The 19,088-nt window shown below is 33.1% G+C and overlaps 1 protein-coding gene across 1 annotated transcript in view; it reads left to right on the forward strand.

Moving 5' to 3' along the window:
* The window catches only part of LOC118189324 (serine/threonine-protein kinase BRSK2-like), a 399,000-nt gene that overhangs the window by 336,429 nt on the left and 43,483 nt on the right, over nt 1–19,088 (forward strand). The window contains exons 6-8 of the mRNA XM_035359908.2: nt 1,479–1,547; nt 1,664–1,810; nt 16,360–16,394. Coding sequence (XP_035215799.1) covers nt 1,479–1,547; nt 1,664–1,810; nt 16,360–16,394 — 251 coding nt within the window. The remainder of the gene's footprint in view (nt 1–1,478; nt 1,548–1,663; nt 1,811–16,359; nt 16,395–19,088) is intronic.

Consider the following 19,088-nt stretch of genomic DNA (forward strand, 5'->3'; position numbering starts at 1 on the left):
GTACTGAATTAATGAAACTACTGAATTTTAGTAATGAAACTACAAGATGTTAAAGAGAGTGTCTAAAATTCAGGGATGGAGGCTTGCAATCAAGCCCTTGCTGCTTGATTGCAGCAGATATCATTGCATGTTCATGTTATGAGGGGAAGTTTCACAGTTTTGCTCCGATTATTTATTCTGCTTCATGCCAACGACGGCTTGTATAAATATCTTGTCTAATCTCTCTTGAATGGCGAGAGAGATGTCGCTTCGGCGATTTTGTTCTTCGCTTGTCGTACGCAGCGGTCTCAGAAGTTAGTAATATTTTCCGTACCCTTTTTTATGTAAGGAAGTTATAAAACGCCTGCAAGTTGACATCGTCTATAAATCTATCCTTCGTGAAGCTGCAGTCTACTACTGGAAGCATTGCCATGAAAGATAAATTTTCTACGAGTCTTGAAAGAAGGAAGGAAGCATGTTTGTGCGCGAATTTTTTAATGTCGAAAAAGGAGGCATGATATTGCCTTTCATTTGACTTTGTGGAGCGATCCAAGAAAAAAAAATAATCTTTGATCATTATACATCCAGGTTAAATTTTCGCTGAAATCCCGTTCGTCAAGAGCCGGAAAGAAAAATACTCGAGGCGATGCATCCAGATATCCATTTGTTTGTGTTACGATTCAGAGTTATGAACTTGCAGGAATTTTTTTATGTGATATGCGATTGGCAGGCGAAACGTTTTTCCCGGTTTTATGATAAGTACTGGTTGTTTCAATCACGATTAGAAAATACAAATTTTTTCACATGTGAAGTCATGAATTTTCTTTGGCACTAAGAAACAGGGTAAATTAATTATTAATAATAAATTAATTAATTACAATTTAATTAGTAATTAAATTGTCCATCTTTATCCTTTGACTATTGCGGGCACAAAACTGGCGCAACGTAACTCAGAAGTAGTTCTAATAATTGATAATTTGCAGCAACCAAGCCTCATTTGGCATTATTACTACACAAGCCAATGATGTTATTGAATGATTATGAATAATATCATAAATAGGCATTAATAGTCAAACAATAAAAGTGTTGTGCCATAGACCACTGGATAAAAAAGGCCTAATGTGCTTCTTTGTTGTTATTTTGTTTAGTGATAACGTTTGATTAACTTTTTCCAGCATAATTATAGAAAAGTAATTCAAATTTACGGGCAACAGCTCCAAAGAACTCGATGAATTAACTTATCTCTCTAAGATATCCCCAATTAGTCATAGTTTGGTATCATTCTAAATTGAACGCGTTCTTATCTTCTCAGAAATATGGATAAAAGTAATATTTTTTTCAGTAATTGGTATACTCAAGCATTTGCTTTTATTTTCTTTTATTCGTTGTTCGCACAAGCGATTTATGCATTCATGTAATTGAAAATTCCGTGTTGAAATGTATATTTTATTTTAAACATTACATATTTTCCTGTAAAATGACGATAATGACTTTTGCAGGGAGAGAAATACGATGGCCGGAGAGCAGACGTGTGGAGTTGTGGTGTAATTTTGTACGCATTACTTGTGGTAAGGAAGCCTTTAATATCTTTTCTTTTCAAAAATTACTAATTTTTCATAGTGGAACACTGAAGTTGACAGACATTGAGTAATGCAACAACGAGCCTCCTACTTGTTTCTTCCAGGGTGCCTTACCTTTCGACGACGATAACCTCCGTCAGCTGCTAGAGAAGGTGAAACGCGGCGTCTTCCATATCCCCCACTTCGTCCCTCCTGAGTGCCAGGACCTGCTTAGGGCCATGATTCAAGTTTGCCCCAACAAACGCATGGCCGTGAGTACACGCCTTTTTTCGCATTTCAGCTGCCTTTACCTAATGACGGATTTATATTTAAACTATGCCTCATTTTTGTGTTAATGTATATCATTATTTTATGTTTGACATTACTGAATTATCCATTACTTTTCTGTGAATTTATTTCCTTTTAGACTAAGCCCTTATTATAAAAAGTATTTAGACTAAGCCCTTATTATAAAAGTACACCACGAAGGCACGCCTTTCTAGCGTGCCTTCGTGGTGTAGTTCGTCTGCACCGCTGGGCCGGTATTCTAGAGGTCCGTGGTTGTATTCTCGGCGAAGGCGGTTGCTAATTTTTCATCTCTCCGGCGTTTCCAATAAACCTAATGTCTCTACAGTGGCGCCCGAACTAAGAGGGTGTTGGGTGATGATTCTCCTCACCCAGGATTTGGCGAATGAGTCCCCTAAAAACGCTCTTTAACAGGGAGAGTATATAAGGTATTTCTCCCGCCTTCCCAGCGTGCCTTCGTGGTGTAGTGGTTCTGTACGCTGAGCCGGTATTCCAGAAGTCCGCGGTTCGATTCCCGGCGAAGGCTTTGTTAACTTTTCATCTTTCCTGCTTGCAAAAAATCCTAATGTCTCTACAATTACATTCAGATCTTTTCAACGCCAGTCCGAGACAAAGCAATATCAGAAAATTTTTAAGATACTGAATGTATTACTGAATTCGAAACATCGCTTCTAGGATAATTTTATTTGAGGGGTAAAACACTATCTAATCAAAGTAGCATCTACCGAAAGAACAGATTTGCTCTAGTACTCATGGTTTCTCCTGAAGCATCTATCGAATGCCTCTTCTGATATCTGTGATGGATTGGCCGTTACAGTTTTGGAACGGAACTGTCTGAAAACGCTGATCCCGTATAACGAATGTTGATAATGGAAAACTGCGGGTCAGAGAATTAGAAATCTGGCTAATAACGTGGACATAACCTGACAAAGATCTGTTTCTGGTCAAAGAAAATAACTTTCATTGCTTAAGCTCTTTGCTCCAAATGCAGCACCGTGCCGAACGGTTAAAAGAAGAATTTCTTTCGCACCGCTGTTTCTGGATTGTATCGCTTCATATATTTCTTCTACACATAATTCGCTAATACAGTGTAACAACCAAAATCAGTTATTGTTTAATTCACTCACATAACATGTTATTTTCGCCTATATTTTGAACGGGGATGTTTTTTAAAGCATCAGTTTTTTTTATCAGCGTTTCATAACATAAAGCAACTAATATTCATATACTAAAATTCTCATTGCACTGTAGTTATTCGAACAAATGTTTAGCTGGTGAATGGTGAAGGGAGGGTGGGTACATCTGATGTTTAACATTAAGCAAACAGGTGTATGTCCCATGCCCCCTCCAATCCAGAGCAACAGCTCACAGGGACTCTAATGGAGCCGCGCTGGGGGTTTACATATTTTAAACACAAGAACTTGAATAGATACTAGTTTTTATGTTGATAATAGTAGCTTTCGTAGTACAGAGTGGCATCCTTAGCATGCACATGGAATTATAAAGCATAGCATATATGCATCACCATAAACTACACAAAACTTATAATACATACACACAACAAGAATACATACAACAGTACATCCACATAATACAGAACATAAAAATAAATACACAGAAAAAAGAATTAAACAAAAAATAGTGCTTCTTGTTGCTTTGTCATAAGGGCACCGTTATTCTATATTGTACTACCGTTATTTTATGATTTAGAGTTTTTAACAGGTTTGAAAAAATTGTTCATAAGTTCATTAGTTAGTTATGTTCAGCTGATGTAAGCATTGTTACTACGGAGAACGTTCAGTAGGTTTGAAATGATGACTTAGTCAATGTTTCGATTTAGACTGGCTGGCAAATATCATCGTTATTATATTGATACTTCTACAGATGTCAAACGACTTTTATTATAAATTTTTTGTATGCTGTATTGTAGTTGGTTGGTAAGCGTAGATGATTTGAGTACTAATTCTTAGTTGCTGAACCGTAATTTGCTTTCTTTTGTCGATAGCCTTCAGACCGGGGGTCGGCAACCTTATACCTGTTGTGTGCAAAACCAATCTACCAGTATGTTTTAAGATGCCGCACAGTAGGCAATGTTTGAAACAATTCGATTCCCGCGGTGATATATGTACAGTTAGGGAATAGAGGTCAAAAATACAGATTTAGAGTTTTATTATAAATTAATTATACATAATTTAAATATATTTATTAACATGAAAATAAACAACGTAAAACATAATTATTCCTTCAACATAAAATAAAAAATTAAAATTGTACATATAATATGCATTAAATAACTTTTAAACATATTTATTAAAATAAAAAAATAAACGGCATAAAATATAAGTATTCCTTCAATATAGTTAGTCAAAATTAAACTTTTAATGCGAACCTTGTCGCCACACCGCCCTACTTAATATTGCAATATCAAAATTATAATTTGTGCCTTTTAACTTGACACATGATTCTGAATGTTCAGTGATTAAACAACGTCTCTGTGGACTCAAACTAGTTTTCGAATGAGAAAAGATTTGTTCACACAGGTATATAGAACCAAAAGCGGAAAGCAGAAAACATGCAATTTTATTCAAACAATTAAAGCTATCCGGCAATGACATCCAGCAATTTAAAATAGCTGTCGATTTATCATTCGAATTATCTTCCGGAGTTTTTCGTTATTTCGTAAATTTTGCTCTATATAATTTTGAAGATGTTGTTCAGTTTCAAAATTCTCAACTTCCATTAATTCAAAAATTGACAAATTTGATGGATTTGTGAGTGGCTCTATTAAATCTTGTTTGATTATGTAGGAAAATATACATATAAATTTCAAAGTCTCTGCATGTTTTGGCAAATTCCTCCTTAAATACTTCAAGGTAGGTTTGAAGTTCATCTATGTTTATGGTCGATGTATTTGCAAGCCCTATAACATTTGGGAAGTGTTTGTAGGTAGTAGTATTAATGTTATGGGAAAATATGTTTAATTTTGGAGCAAAGTATTTCCAATATTCAAAACGTTCAAGCACTGTCTGGCCGTTTTGTTGCAATCCTTAGTTTAAGTCATTGACATGCTTAGCTATATCAGTCAGAAACATCAATTTGCATAACCATTATCGTTTAATTTGGGAAAATGTTGCTCCTTCTCATTAAGAAAACATTTAATTTTCCTTTTAGTCGTCATTTGATCAAATGTGTAGGTATTATATAGTATTTCTCCCGCCATCTTAGCATTGCTTCAGCACGCTCGACGAGTATTCGAGAGGTCCGTGGTTCGAGTCCTGGCGACGGCACTGCTCTTTTTTCATGTCTCCTTCCGAATACGTAATGTCTCTACAGTGGCACCCGAACTAAAAAAGGTGGTGAATGATGATTCTTCACCACCAGGATTTGGCAATTGGGTCCCCTAATCCCCAGTCGCTCTTCAAAAAAGGGAGTGCAAAATAAAAGGTATTTCTCCCGCCTTCTTAGCATTCTTTCGTGGTGTGTGATCAGCACTGTCGACACGTATTCGAGAGGCCCGTGGTTCGAGTCCCGGCGAGGGTACTGCTCATTTTCCATCTTTCCTGCTTCCGAAATATCCTAATATCTCTACAGTATGAATTGCCACAATAATTAAACAAATAAAATACAAGTTGTTCACAATAAAACTAAGAAAATGTCGTAAAAGTAACCTGTAGTACACGACGTACAGCGAACTAAATTCTATTTTCAATCATACTCGATACTAGTGTATCGGGGCGACGAACAGAAAGAAAGGAAAGAAAATTCGTGATGCGTGAGGGGGGACCGCGCAGAGAGTCGAAATAGGACGATTTATTTTTATCAGATAACTTTGTAAACTGGTGTAGAATGCCACTGAGAATGATACCGATGTGGCTCACGGTACAATTCTCAAACGTGGCTCGCGTGCGCTAAGGTTGCCGGAGCTTAATTCAGACTTTCGATATTCAATTGGCTTTTTCAGATATTTACATATTATTTATTAAGAAAATTTCTTTCTCAAAAACTGCATATATTTCTGGTAGGCATAGCTTTTAGTACAATTTTATGTTTATATATTTGAAAGAAATATGATTATTTGGAGAATCGAAAAATACGGGTATTTGTTTTCACTTATGACAATTTTAGTTTCCATGTTGCGTTATTGCTAAAATATTTCTGCATTAACAACCCCTTCTTAAATATGTTAAATAATTTGCTATCAGGTGATAACTCTATGCAAAATAGGACCATAATCGGCCGAGCGTTAAAGTCGCTAAGTGCTAATACTTTGATCCGGGGCTCGAATCCCGGCGAACGGTCTAGCTGCATGGACGTTTTCATGGTTTTTCCATGTGTAATGTGTATACGAGCTAGCTCCTCTTAGAAAGACCTTCGCGAAGGTATCCCTCCTCTTAGGCAGATAGCCCTCGAGTGCTTTTCCACAATCGGATAAACATCTAGAGCATACATAACATATTTCTGTATGAAAAAATATTTTTGATGCAAAAATGTTTTTCTTCCCGAGTTTTTTTTTATCTTGACCTAAATCAGGCTTTTGTTTTCATTGGTTTTTAATAAAAATTACTTTGGGCTTACCTCTTTGTTCTTACAACTGACATCTGTTAACATTGCTTTGTTTCTGAAAATTTTAAATTTCTGTAATTTTTAATTAAAAATGTTTATTTATCTAAAGTGGAGTTCAAACAGTAGCATAGTTATCTAGGTTTATGCTAAAAATAAAATTTCTTATTGGTCTTTATTAGCATTTTTTATTTTTTTTGATAAGTGGAATCCTTTTTAATGTACACTTTTACCGTGGAACCTCTGGTTTGCTTCAAAAGCATGGTTTTAATGCAATGCTCTTAAATGGATTATTTGAAACAAAAGTGACAATTATTTCAAATAATATTTACTTACTTCAAAAAATAACATCAAAATTAACCCCCAAAAATTTTTAAATAACTCTAAATAACATATTCAAACAGGACTTATAAGTGAATTACTGAAATCTGCAAGACAGACTTGGTTTGGTAAGTTACAACTTTGAGTCTCTATTAACATTCTTAGGCGAATTTTGTAGCTTCTAGGTAGATCTATATAGAGGTTGTAACTGTAAACAGTTTGAGGAAAACTTGTGTTTTCAGCCATGTCCAAGTGGACTGGGAATTTTGTTTTATGTTAATTTAGTTCTATTACAAGTGGTGAAATAGAATAAATATAAAGTATTCTTGTGACTGTTTGCTTAAAGAAGTTAGTTATTCTAGTTGTGGAAACTAACAGATGAAACCCTCCTGAATATCTAAGAAGATTTTAAAATTGAGTCTGCTAAGTTAAAATAAGCCCCAGATAGACATCATAACTTACTAAAAATTTAATAAGTTGATACAAATAAATTAAATTTCGTAGCATTACTAAAATGAGGCATTTAACCCACTTCTTGGAAATTTGACGTGAATAATTTGCTATGTTTGTTTTCAAGGCTTCTTTTTAAATAGAAGAAATATTTTATTGCACTCTTTTTATGTAATTTTAAACTTTTGTACTGATATGACGTGAGTTTAAGCCTAATGCGCGTGGAAATTTTTTGCCATCTGTCTGAAGATTTAATAACGGTAATTAACTACAGATGTTTTGCTTAGGGTTAGAAAATATTTATTCGATTAGAGGCAGTTTGTGTTTTGCTTTATTTGTTCAAACCCCTTTCAATTCAAATAACCTACCAGCAAATGCATTTAACAATATGTATATTAAATGGATGCTGTTCGTGATATTTTACATATCGCAAATCCTTATCGTAAATGCAGAGTTTTTCGGAAAACTGTTTTATCTCTGTTTTGCACCATTTCTGATGCCTTAAAGCATTTCTTAGGCAGATGTTTGTCTTCCTTTGAATTCCATCATTTTTAGAAAATTGAAAATTCTTGAAGTTGTTCACTGGATTTGTAAATGTAACGGTTTTCTATTATCACCGTTACGTTGCCCCCTCCCCGTACGATACAATAAAGAGATATACTTGAGATACTCCTTAATTTCCTGTAAGAAACTTTTGAAAAATAGTGCCGCAAGGAAGAAAATGTGATTTACGATGCCTTTTGTAAATTCATTTTTGTATTTTATCATACCAGTGAAATATAAACCGAGAAAATAGATTTTTCTTGAGGTACTTTGATTTTTCAGAGTAAGAATGCATAATTTAAGGCGATTGAAGAGGTAAAGATAGTTTAAAATGTATTTTTAAAATTTATTTCACTACTTTCCCTCCAGTGACATCATCTCGGAAAGGCTTTGTCACTTAACTGCGAGTCAGTACCAAATGCTGATCCTATTTAAAAGTAAAAGCCGTCAGAAGCTATTTTGAAGATCTTTACAGCCGACAATTATAGGATTTCTTTTTAATTCATTTTTCTAATTATGTAAATGGAATTATTCCTTTAAAATTTCTAATGTTTATTTTCATACAAACATTTTGTGAAATATTACTTTTAAGGAATTTTAACTTTAAAATATGAATTAGTTAATTGAACAGAATTCTTCTTAGAATCAAAGGATCTTACCCAATTATATATTGTGAAATACCTGACAAATATCCCAAAATTATTCTTCGTATCTCTATATTATCATCGCTTCTCATAATTAACTTTTGAATTTTTTATTTGAAGATCTTGAATTCCAAAGCATACACAGAGCGGATTTTTGAAATATCATTTTAGAACATGGAACGCTTTTTTATAGCCCATCTTTAAAGTATAATTAGTGAATATTGCATGTTTAAATATAAATTTTGGTTGTCGAATTATCGCTGCTTATATAATTTCAGCTAAATCCTTTGGCAAGTTCAATTCAGGCTCGAATCCTAGCAAATGGATTGAAAATAGGAGTGTTTAGTGTTCTCTATGTGGGTAACTTAAACATATTCCAGTTTCGCTTAGAAAGCCCTCCAAGGGAGCATCGTTCTTCTTAGGTAAATGGCTGTTGTGTGAGGTTTCACATTTCGTATTCAAACGAACAAAAATATCTATAATAAGAAACAAAATAGACTAGTAACAAAATAATAAGGGTGTTTGTTGTACCGTCACATAGTGAATACATTAATGGTAACTGTTACTTCTGTTTACACACTTATGCTAGCAGAGATATCTAAAATAAGAAGCTTCCCTGTTGTTGATGGCGGCTACAAAAATACAACTGTTTAAAATTCTTTGGTTCTTGATTAGGTGGCGCTGTATGAGGCAAAAACTACAACATTTCCAACAATGGTGATGAGAATGTATAAATGAAAAATAAGTAAGTTGATATTAACAGAATACAGATTTATGTTAATTTCCTTAACATATAGTATTTAAATTCTCGATACCTGTGTACCGATAAAGCAAATATTATAGATGAATATTTCATCTCTTCGCCAAGCTGCTTCTTCATTCTTCAGGATGCTTGGCTGCATTTTGGAGAAGTGATCTTTTGCACGGTAAAGAGCAACTTTAAACTTCAGTTACGAGTAATAATCTTCTAATCCTTCACGATTTGTACATATGTAAGTAAATCCAAAAGTTTCCGGCCTAATACAAGTCTAAAAGAAGCATAGAAATTTTTAACAGTTTATTTCTCAGTATGATTTCCTTTTACCGTTTTCGTATCTTTTAATGAGCAGCCGTATGCCCCTGAAAAGTAATCTGAAGCGTCGTTCCTGAAAATGTTCTATAGCTTCTTTTTCACGCAATCATTGCTATTACATGTCCTTACGCAAAGGTCAGATTTCAGTTTGGAGAACAGATAATAATCACTTAAAGCTAAATATAGCCGTAAGGTTAAAGCTCCTTGAACCCATACTGCTGTTTTCGGCTTGCACTGACACATTGATGCTTTCCGAATTGCTGGAAGAAGTAGAGTTACTCCTCTTGCTCAGCTTGCTTAGTTCCTATGAAGATTCTCATGTATAATACGAAAAACAGCTGTTTTATATAGATTTAATCTTGTTACTATCTATGTTGTTTTTTCTTCTATCATTCAATATGTTTTCCCGCGCACGAGCAATATTTTATGATGCCACCCGATGGAAGACCTTCACGAGGATGACCTTCTATATATTCTAGAAGCATGTGAAATTATTTTATTTATTTTTTAGCTGTATAATAGAGTTAAATCGCTATACAAGTGATCGAAGCGTTTTTTCTATTTCTTTAGGATTAAAACTGTAATCACGGAACGATATTTAAATTTATACTTTTCAGAACAAACTAGCACATCATTTCATTCAGTAAACAGTCAAAAAAAATAACCGCGTACGATTTCTCTGACAGAACTTTGAAATTTAATATTGCCATAGTACATGCCTGAGGATTTGAAAATAGCGAAAATCATCTTCCTTAATCTTTTATCCATTTAAATACGTTTGTGGTAATGAATTTAAAAAACACAGAAATATGTATTATTCAATTCTTTTACTTCAGATATTCGAATTGCGCACTATTTCTTGATTAGAAGGAGCACTGAGTATAAATTATGCAGGTGAATGGACATTTATTATGGTTTCTTTTAAAATAATTGTTCTCAAATTTTTATTAAATTATTCCTAAATTTGTAAAGAGGTATGCCTTAATCTCTAACGAAAATTTTGAGAATTCGGAATCGGTATGCACTAAGACGAAATGTGCAGCTCATGAGTACGTGATTTGTGTAGACCGTTAATTACTGGACTACCTTGTAGAGATAGGCTATTTTGAAGCAGGAGATATGAAAAATAAATGAGCAATGCCCTTGCCGGGACTCGAACCGCGGACCTCTCGAGAATACGCTCCGAGTGTGCTGACCACTACACCACGAAGGCATGCTAAGAAGGCGGGAGAAATGCCTTATAACCTTAAAGTGTTTGGGAAAGAGACGGAAGATATGTCTGCGTACTTTCTCCAAGAAAAAGGTTCCAGCTGGGATTTTACCGAGAATATGACGTAAAGAAAATTGTTAAAAAATCCCTCCATAAAAATGCATGATATATCTTTAAAACAGGGAAGCTATTTTTTGCATTAATGTTTTATCAGATACATGAAAATACTTCTTCTTTCTCTTCATTAAAAATATCCTTTTGAAATAATTTATTACGGTGTTAAGAAAAAGAATAATTTTAAGTTCCTCATCCTAATATACGAGAAACAAAATCTTAAAAAGTTAATTTTGTCAGCAATAAATGTTGCTATTATGAAATAACTGAAAAGACAGAATTAAAATTCATTTCTTACAAGCGTACTTGAATAAAATATTTAGATGATATCTACGAGGGGTAAATGAAAATCAAAAAGATAATTTCTATAGAAAGGAAGTAAGATATTTAAATATTAGATAATTAGATAAAGAAGTAACATTTCATCGCTCATTGACTTCAAAAAAATAATAATTTAGACGAATATAGCAAATTGTACGAGAATTATGGGTCTCTGTGGAGGACTCTGTAAGGAAAACTGCTGGCCTTTACATTACACATGGAAAACTCATTACTGGAAACTCATGAAAACTCATGAAGACATTCGTAATGGCAGCTGATTTATAAGAAAATGAATCCATCTATTAGAATGTGAATCCATCAGTAGTCTGGGCCATGTGAGAGATAATAGCATTTGAGGTTTCTGAAATTTAAAAATTTAGGAATCACTGCGATGCTAAATACATTTGATGGATAACCTCTCAATAAGTTGGGTTTTCATTTACATTATACGTGTTCCCTCAAACGCCTCATGCCAGAATTAGAAGTAGGAAATTTACTCGCAGACTGTGCCCTCTTTGATTTCTCAAGGATCGCTTCAAGCAACCGATTGTTACAAAATTTAAATTTTGGTATAAATAAATCCTTCCTACTGATACTTTTATCTAAAACATAAATTCTTCCTGAAAACGCGTTTGGTATTTCTTATAGCAAAATCAGTTGCATTTCCATAACAGTAGATTTCAAATTTTTATAATTAATGAATTTCAGAAAATGAATAAATTATTATTTTTTTCTCTATATACAACGCAAATTTCTTATTTCATTTTAAATAAATAGTGCTTTCTAATGACTGATAAACAAGAGCAGAATTGCAGTGCATTCCTTGTCCGCCAACATTTTCTGATAACGCCCATCATTTCCTAAAAGCGTCCATGCAATTTTAACGTCCATCCTACGTGCTTAATTTACTTTTCTTGTTCAGTTTATGCGTCGTTATCGTTAAGAATAGAATCTCTGTGATCAGAAACCTTCATAAATAATTCAAAAAATATCCGCTCTGTAAGAATACGTAACTGATATTTGTTCTTTTAGATTAATTTCGTGTTTATTATAGTTTTCGATATAGTTATGCATGACGTAAAACCATCTGAGGCTATATCATGAATTTAATCACTTTATGTTTCAACAAAGTAATAAAAAGAGGAAATGGAAAACGTAAAATATACATTCACAGAACAGTAATTTAAAACAAAAATTAGAAAAAACTTCGTCATGCTTTGAAGACATGGATGTTATAAACTGAATGTAAATTAGGGAAATTTTTAAGAGTATTAGTAACATTACTGAGATGCATGAATTTAAAAATGCAACTCTTCACTCTATGATATAAAATATGACATATATGAAATACTTCTGATTCAGTTAATACTTGAAAAGCTTTACAATAAAGTGAACTTGTAACACATAGATTTTAAAAAGGTTATAATGCACTTTCTAGCTATTAAGTATAATACTGAGAATGAAAAGGGCTACTAGAACCATAGTTATTATGCAAATAGATGATGATATGTTGCCAAATGTATCCTGCGATAGCAGCGTGGGTTCTGTGGAGTGCACTCATTGTGTGATAATGGACCATATTGTCAACAGTCACAGATCGGATAAACGCGAGGAGTGTAACATTGCAACTATCTACAAGTTATTTGGATGGTCACATGCCGATGGAGGTTGTGCATTGTTTTGTTGATAGCAGGTTCTGGTAGATTTTGAAGTTAAAGGACGACAGACATTAGTTCCTAAGAGATTTAACAGTGGTTTTGAACTTATTAAAAATTCATAACAGACGCGAGATGAACTGGAGCTTAGTGGTAGTTCATACCATAAAGCGATATACCAGACATGTATATGGCATTGCAGGTACAAGGTATACTCAATAATTCACCCTGAAATTGCCAGATAACTATCTTGTTGCAGATAGAAGCAAATTCTTTCTGAAAAGAACGATGCATGTTATGATTCCCTCTATTCGCAGTTTTCCGGTACCATTGCATTGGCAGGTACCTGTAATCGAAGATATCCGAAAGAACATGTGCCTGTAAAGGACGTTGTAACGCTTGTTCTAATATTGGTTACTGTTATAGCACATTCTAACTCTTCGGGTAGGGACTGTGATGTGGCTACAGATACGTAATAAACTTGCATACATAAAGGACAACTTCGATATGCTTTAAAGTTCCTTAACTTGTAAGTCATCCAACCTTCGCTAATCTGACCTTGCGTTTAATTTGACCTCGTGGGCAAAAAAAAAAAAAAAAAAAAAAAAAGCAAAATACGTAAAAAATTACAAATTGTTAAGCGTACACAAGTAAACAGTTTCGTGCTTTATTGTTGACATAGATTATATTAACGTGAGTCACTACACTACGGTCAACAGTCTGCACCTGCTCAGTTCGTGGAAACCAAGTGGGATTTGCTGATGCGATGACTTTTTGTTTGCTCTCTGTTTCTGTGATAAAGCATAGTATTGTTCCTTGTATTTATATCTCTGTTCTGTGGCGTGTTGTGATGGCTTCAAAGAGGAAAACAGTGCCTGTTTCTATAAAAGAAAGTATGAAAGCTTTGAAGAGATTGGGCAAAGGTGAAACGTTACTAAAAGTGCCACAGGATAATAACGTATAAAACATTTGAAAAAGGAATAGGAGAAAGATAGAAAAGGAGTTTTCCAAAAAGTAGCTATTGACACCACTGTAGACAAAAAAAAAAAAAAAAAAAAAAAAAAAAATGAAAATATTTGAGTACGAAAAATTTAACGAAGCTTTGTTTCTTTGATTCCTTAAACACAAAAATAAAGTTTTCTCAACATCTGACCAATCTTACAGGAAGAAGCTTTGAAATTCTGAAAGGAGATTAATGAAGGTAGCCGTAACTTTACAGCTAATGTTGAGTTGTTCGATAAATGGAAGAAAGACTATGGTATACTGCAGCTAACTGCATGCGGCGGAAACCTTTCAGCAAATGATGAGACGGTGGATAGCTTCATAGATACGTGTCGTAAGTTGTAGAGCAAAGAACGTTTAAATAATAACTAACCATCTAATTGCAATGAGACGGGGTTAAATTGTAAAATTATATTTTTAAAATGATTTGTAGTTCAATTTGAAGCTGGACCACCTGGTTACGAGGAACGTAACTATCCTTGAATGCAGTAATGCCGCAGAAAAATCTTAAAATAAGGCTTACTGCGGTAGAGAAATTTAAAAAAAAATCCAAGAGTGCTTACGAATATGTTTAAAAATACTCTTTCAATCAAATGTTATAACCAGAAAACTGCTCGGATTACTTCAGATATTTTAAAAGAATAGTGTTTTCATGATTTTTTTTTTTCCCAGACTGACACATTTTTCAACAAGAATAATTTGCCAAAATAAGGTGTTGCTTTTAAATAATGTCCCTTCTGACACGAATGAAGAACTACTTCAAGGTAGAGAAATAAAGGTCAAGTTTGTACGTCCAATTGTCATGGCAGTCTTCCAAACTACGGACCAAGGGGTTCTGAAGATTTTAAAAAGAAGTTTACCGCAAGAATCTTTTATAAACTTGGATTTATTCTATTAATAGACGAGAAGATCTAGTCGAAAGTTTGAATTTAAAGGACGTTGCCGATGACGGACAATCGTGGGAAAGTAACATAAGAATATGAAGATAGAATTACAGAAATGTTGATTTTTTTATCACCTGAGAAAGTGCGGTGTTCATCGTTCAGCTCTCTATTGTGAATAAACAAGCAAAGGAAACGAAAAAACAATAGCGAATAAACAGAAGGATATTGTGGCATATGTCACACATCGATGCATATCTTGTATTTTACCCAGAGAACTATACCCTACCTCATCCTGTTTGTTTCAACACACTTACACTTATGTTGTTTCGGTTCATTATTCTCCCCCCCCCCACCTTTATTTCAAACACAATTACTGTACTACTCGTATTTAGATATTTCATTAATTTAATACTTTGTTTTCTCTTATTTAAAAAATAGCGGTATTTGGAGAATTAAAAGTGGTAATGAGTCGGTATTGTACGACACAATTCTTATGCATTTTCACTGTCGTTAAAGTTTGGTTTTGTTAATTACCTCTTAAATTCATCCAAAAAATTTCCTTATATCGGGAAATTAATATTTTAAGGCTTTATACTTATTTAAATCTGTCGCTTTTAATTATTTCTAATTCTTCAAGCATCTGTTTTATTCAGCCTATAATATATTCTGTCTTAAGTAAAAAGACTATTACTTAAATATATAAGTACCTTGAAATTCATAATGTAATAATAATAGTGTAGCTTTATGTGCGTCTTTTTAAGGTGCTATGTTTATCATTTAAGCCGTATCTTAAAAAATAAAAGTATACTACATATTCTTCCTCTTGCAGGTTTAAAGCGATAAAATTAGTTGGAAACGGTAGGGGACTACACCACTAAATTCGGTATTTCTTTTGTTAATAATTTAGTCGTTACATACGTTGCCGGGACGATTAGACTGAAATTATTTTAAATGTATTTAACAGCTTAAGTATATTTAAGACTATGTAAGTGTCATGGTACTTAATCTAAAAAATTATATTAATTTATTTTAAACTTTGTTTCTGTCTTTTTCTGGGTTTGAAATTTTAGAAAGAAATCCTCCACATTATGTTCGTCTGGAATTTTTTCTTTCCCACAGATATAATTTCCTCTTCTACAGAGATTATAAAAAAGGGTATGGGGAAAACGTTTAGTGTCATAAAGTTGTGGAGTTTTCTTCTCATTTTCGATTAAATATGTGGTTGTAAAAATTATGTATCATAATATATGAATCAAAATTTAAAGACAGAATGTAGAAAAATCATTGAAGCTTGTAAAAAATCTGAATATGCCCTGCACCGTTTATTCGAACTATTTAAACTCGTGTTCAACAACCTCAATATCTGCAGAAATAAATGAATGATTAAATCTGCATTAGAATAAAATATACCAGAAAATAACCCGCCGTGCAAACTCGCCGTGCATATTATCGCAAACTCTCGCGAACTAAAAATTTGAATTTTTAGAAAGACCTTAATGAATTTCATTAATTAAAATTAAAATTAACATAAAACAGCCGGAGGAAGGGAAGATAAAAGAAATCCCATTTCATTCAGATAAAATATTTTTAAATATCAACTTAACTTATGATTGACAAATTTCTCACTAATATAAAACTTGTTTAATAAATTACTTTCTGCCATGCAGTATATTAATTCAGAGTTTTAATATACGTATACATATTGAAAATAAATTTTCGTTTCTTTTTTTATTTTGCAGTTAGCTGATGTGACAAAACACCCCTGGGTCACTGCGTAAGTATAATGCAATTAAATTAATGTAATTAACTTCATTAATAATTAAATTAGTGTAGTTAACTTTACAGATTGTAAATTTTCTTCAGGATATTTTAATAAAAATGATAAAATTTAAGTATTTCTCCATTCATGTTTAAATTTTTAAGTACATGAAAGCAAATTTAGTTACTATGTACATAACCCCTTTTATCTTGCTCATTAAAAGGAAAATACGAAGATAATGATTTGGCTCATTGGCTAAAGCAAGCATTTGTGAGTAATGTTACCAATGTCCCCAAAAATATTTTGGGTTGTAATATAGCAGAAAGTCCGAAGAGTTATTTTAATTCCTTTATTAAAGTAACCTATATTTAAATTAAATCAAATTTAAATTTATTCGGCGGAAACCAAAACCGAGAAGTTTTGATGATATAAAGAGATAAAGGTGCAATGACTGAATATTCCATAATCATCAGCAACGGAACTTGTTCATATTCATCAGGAACTTGTTTTATCCTTAATCGTTAAAGAATAAAGTTATTTGACAAAATGAAAACTTTAAACGTCTCTGTCTTTAGATAATGTATTTATTACCATTTCATTAAAAATCATTTTTATCTTCAATGCTCACACTAAACACTAATTAATAAGTTACTTATATTTATTGCCATTCATTGTTTGATATTAGATGTGTTATCTTCAGTCTACTTGAGTGAATGTAAGAATAATTACAGTAATTGCATAGTGAATTAGATAATGCTTAATACAAACAATTAGTTGAAGACCTTTGAAAAGGTTCAGATGTTAACGTTCATCTAAAGGAGCTCTTTTAAAGTTTAATATGGTGCGCCATCAGAGACTGTCAGTATAGATAAGGTAGGTTGAATAGATGAGGCATAAATTTTATTAATGATTTGTGCTTCCTGGTAAAGTAACCTATAATGAATGCAAATATATGCAGAATAGACGAAACAGGTTACAAATAGTATATGATAGTGTAATCGGAAAGACATATACTATACTGCTAAAAAATTTACATATTTCGAGCAGATTTTTTATATCATGTACTATATCGGGAGGATCATGTAACATTCTTATGTTTGATAAATGATGAAACGATTATATTGTAACAGACAGATCGCTTTCATTTAAGTGGAACAAAGAATATTCGATAACCTTAACAAGAAACGAATAGTCTTGAACTTCAACAGGATATCAACAAAAACATGTTACATTTTAAAAGAATGTGCCCTGTTTCAAGAAACTCCCAGTGCCAAAAAGAATATACTTTAACTCAAGAATCTCTAAATTTCAATATACTTGCAAATCAGTGCCTTTGTGGATTCACGATACAGTTTTTGGATGAATATGCTAACATTTTTAAAGGTTCTCCAAAATTTCAGCATAATAATACACATAGTTTTCAAAGCATATTTCAAAAACCACAGTTTTGAACCTACAGCACATTCAAACTACTGACTATCATTGGCCTGCTACAAAAGCATGACTTGAAAATGACGCATACAACTACATCACAGACAAAAACAGACATCAAAGATCTATCAGCGAAAGCATTTAGCATGAAATATGCCCAAAATCAGAACTTGCCTCATCAGGGCAGTCATCAGGTTATTTTGAAGCAGGAGACGTGAAAAATGTGTAATGCACTCGAATCCTGGACCTCTCGAATACGCGTCGAGTATGCTTCCAATTACACCATTATGGCATGCGGAAAGCAAGGAGAAAATTTACGCTTCAAACCAGTAAATCGATAATAATACAAGTGCTTATAATTCTTCGCGAACGCTCGTTAAAATTATCTTGGGTGGCAAGGAATAGCTTGTTGACTATCAGTGTGGTAACGTCAACAAGATATTATTTTGCTTTTATATTAGAATCTGAATTAGAATCTTATAGGTTTCATCTGCTCCAGTTGTATATGAAATCTACATTATGAAGCGAAAACATTTGTAAACCTCAACAGTTCGAGTTTTAGATGTAAGATTGAGGGAGAGAAACAGTCATGAAATCACAAAAAATAGCTTTCTCCAGACTAGTAACAGTATTTAAAAACCTGAGAATTTCTTCTGGAAATCAAGCCACCATCTCATCCAATCAGAATCGAGAGCTAAACCATTTGAGTTTTAGTTGTCAAGCACTTGCACCCAAGCAAATAGTCAGGCATAGAAACGCGACCATAGAATAGAATGGTTTAAAGTTATCTTCAATTAAATAATAGAACATTGTAAGACTTTTCTATAAATGTCATATCATATTTTATCATTTGTTCTACTGATAAATGAATCCTTAAAATCATTATCATTACTTAGTGTTTACTAAATAGGTTAGCAAATACGATGGTCTTCGAATGTGATAAGCTACTATGTAATTCATTATAACAGGCATTATAGCAGATTGTTTTTCACAGTGCGGAATGTTCCATGCATTTGATCAGAAGGAACATATTAGCGTGTGCTAGATATCGTTATTTTAACAACACTTTGCTCTCTCTATTATATAATTGTAACAATACTTTGCTTTCAGTTTACAGCAATAAATTGACAAAGGTTATTGCTGCAATAATTTCCCCTATTACCATGATAATGTAACGTTTACAAAACAATGTCAATGCAAGAATGATGAGATGAGACTTTAAAAACTCAGCTGGTATTCACGAAAACACAGAGTATAAACAAGCTAACGATAAAATGT

This window comes from Stegodyphus dumicola, chromosome 2 (genome assembly GCF_044657685.1).
Source record: "Stegodyphus dumicola isolate Sdum_Otavi_A_Nest chromosome 2, ASM4465768v1".
In the NCBI taxonomy this organism is placed as follows: Eukaryota; Metazoa; Arthropoda; class Arachnida; order Araneae; family Eresidae; genus Stegodyphus; species Stegodyphus dumicola.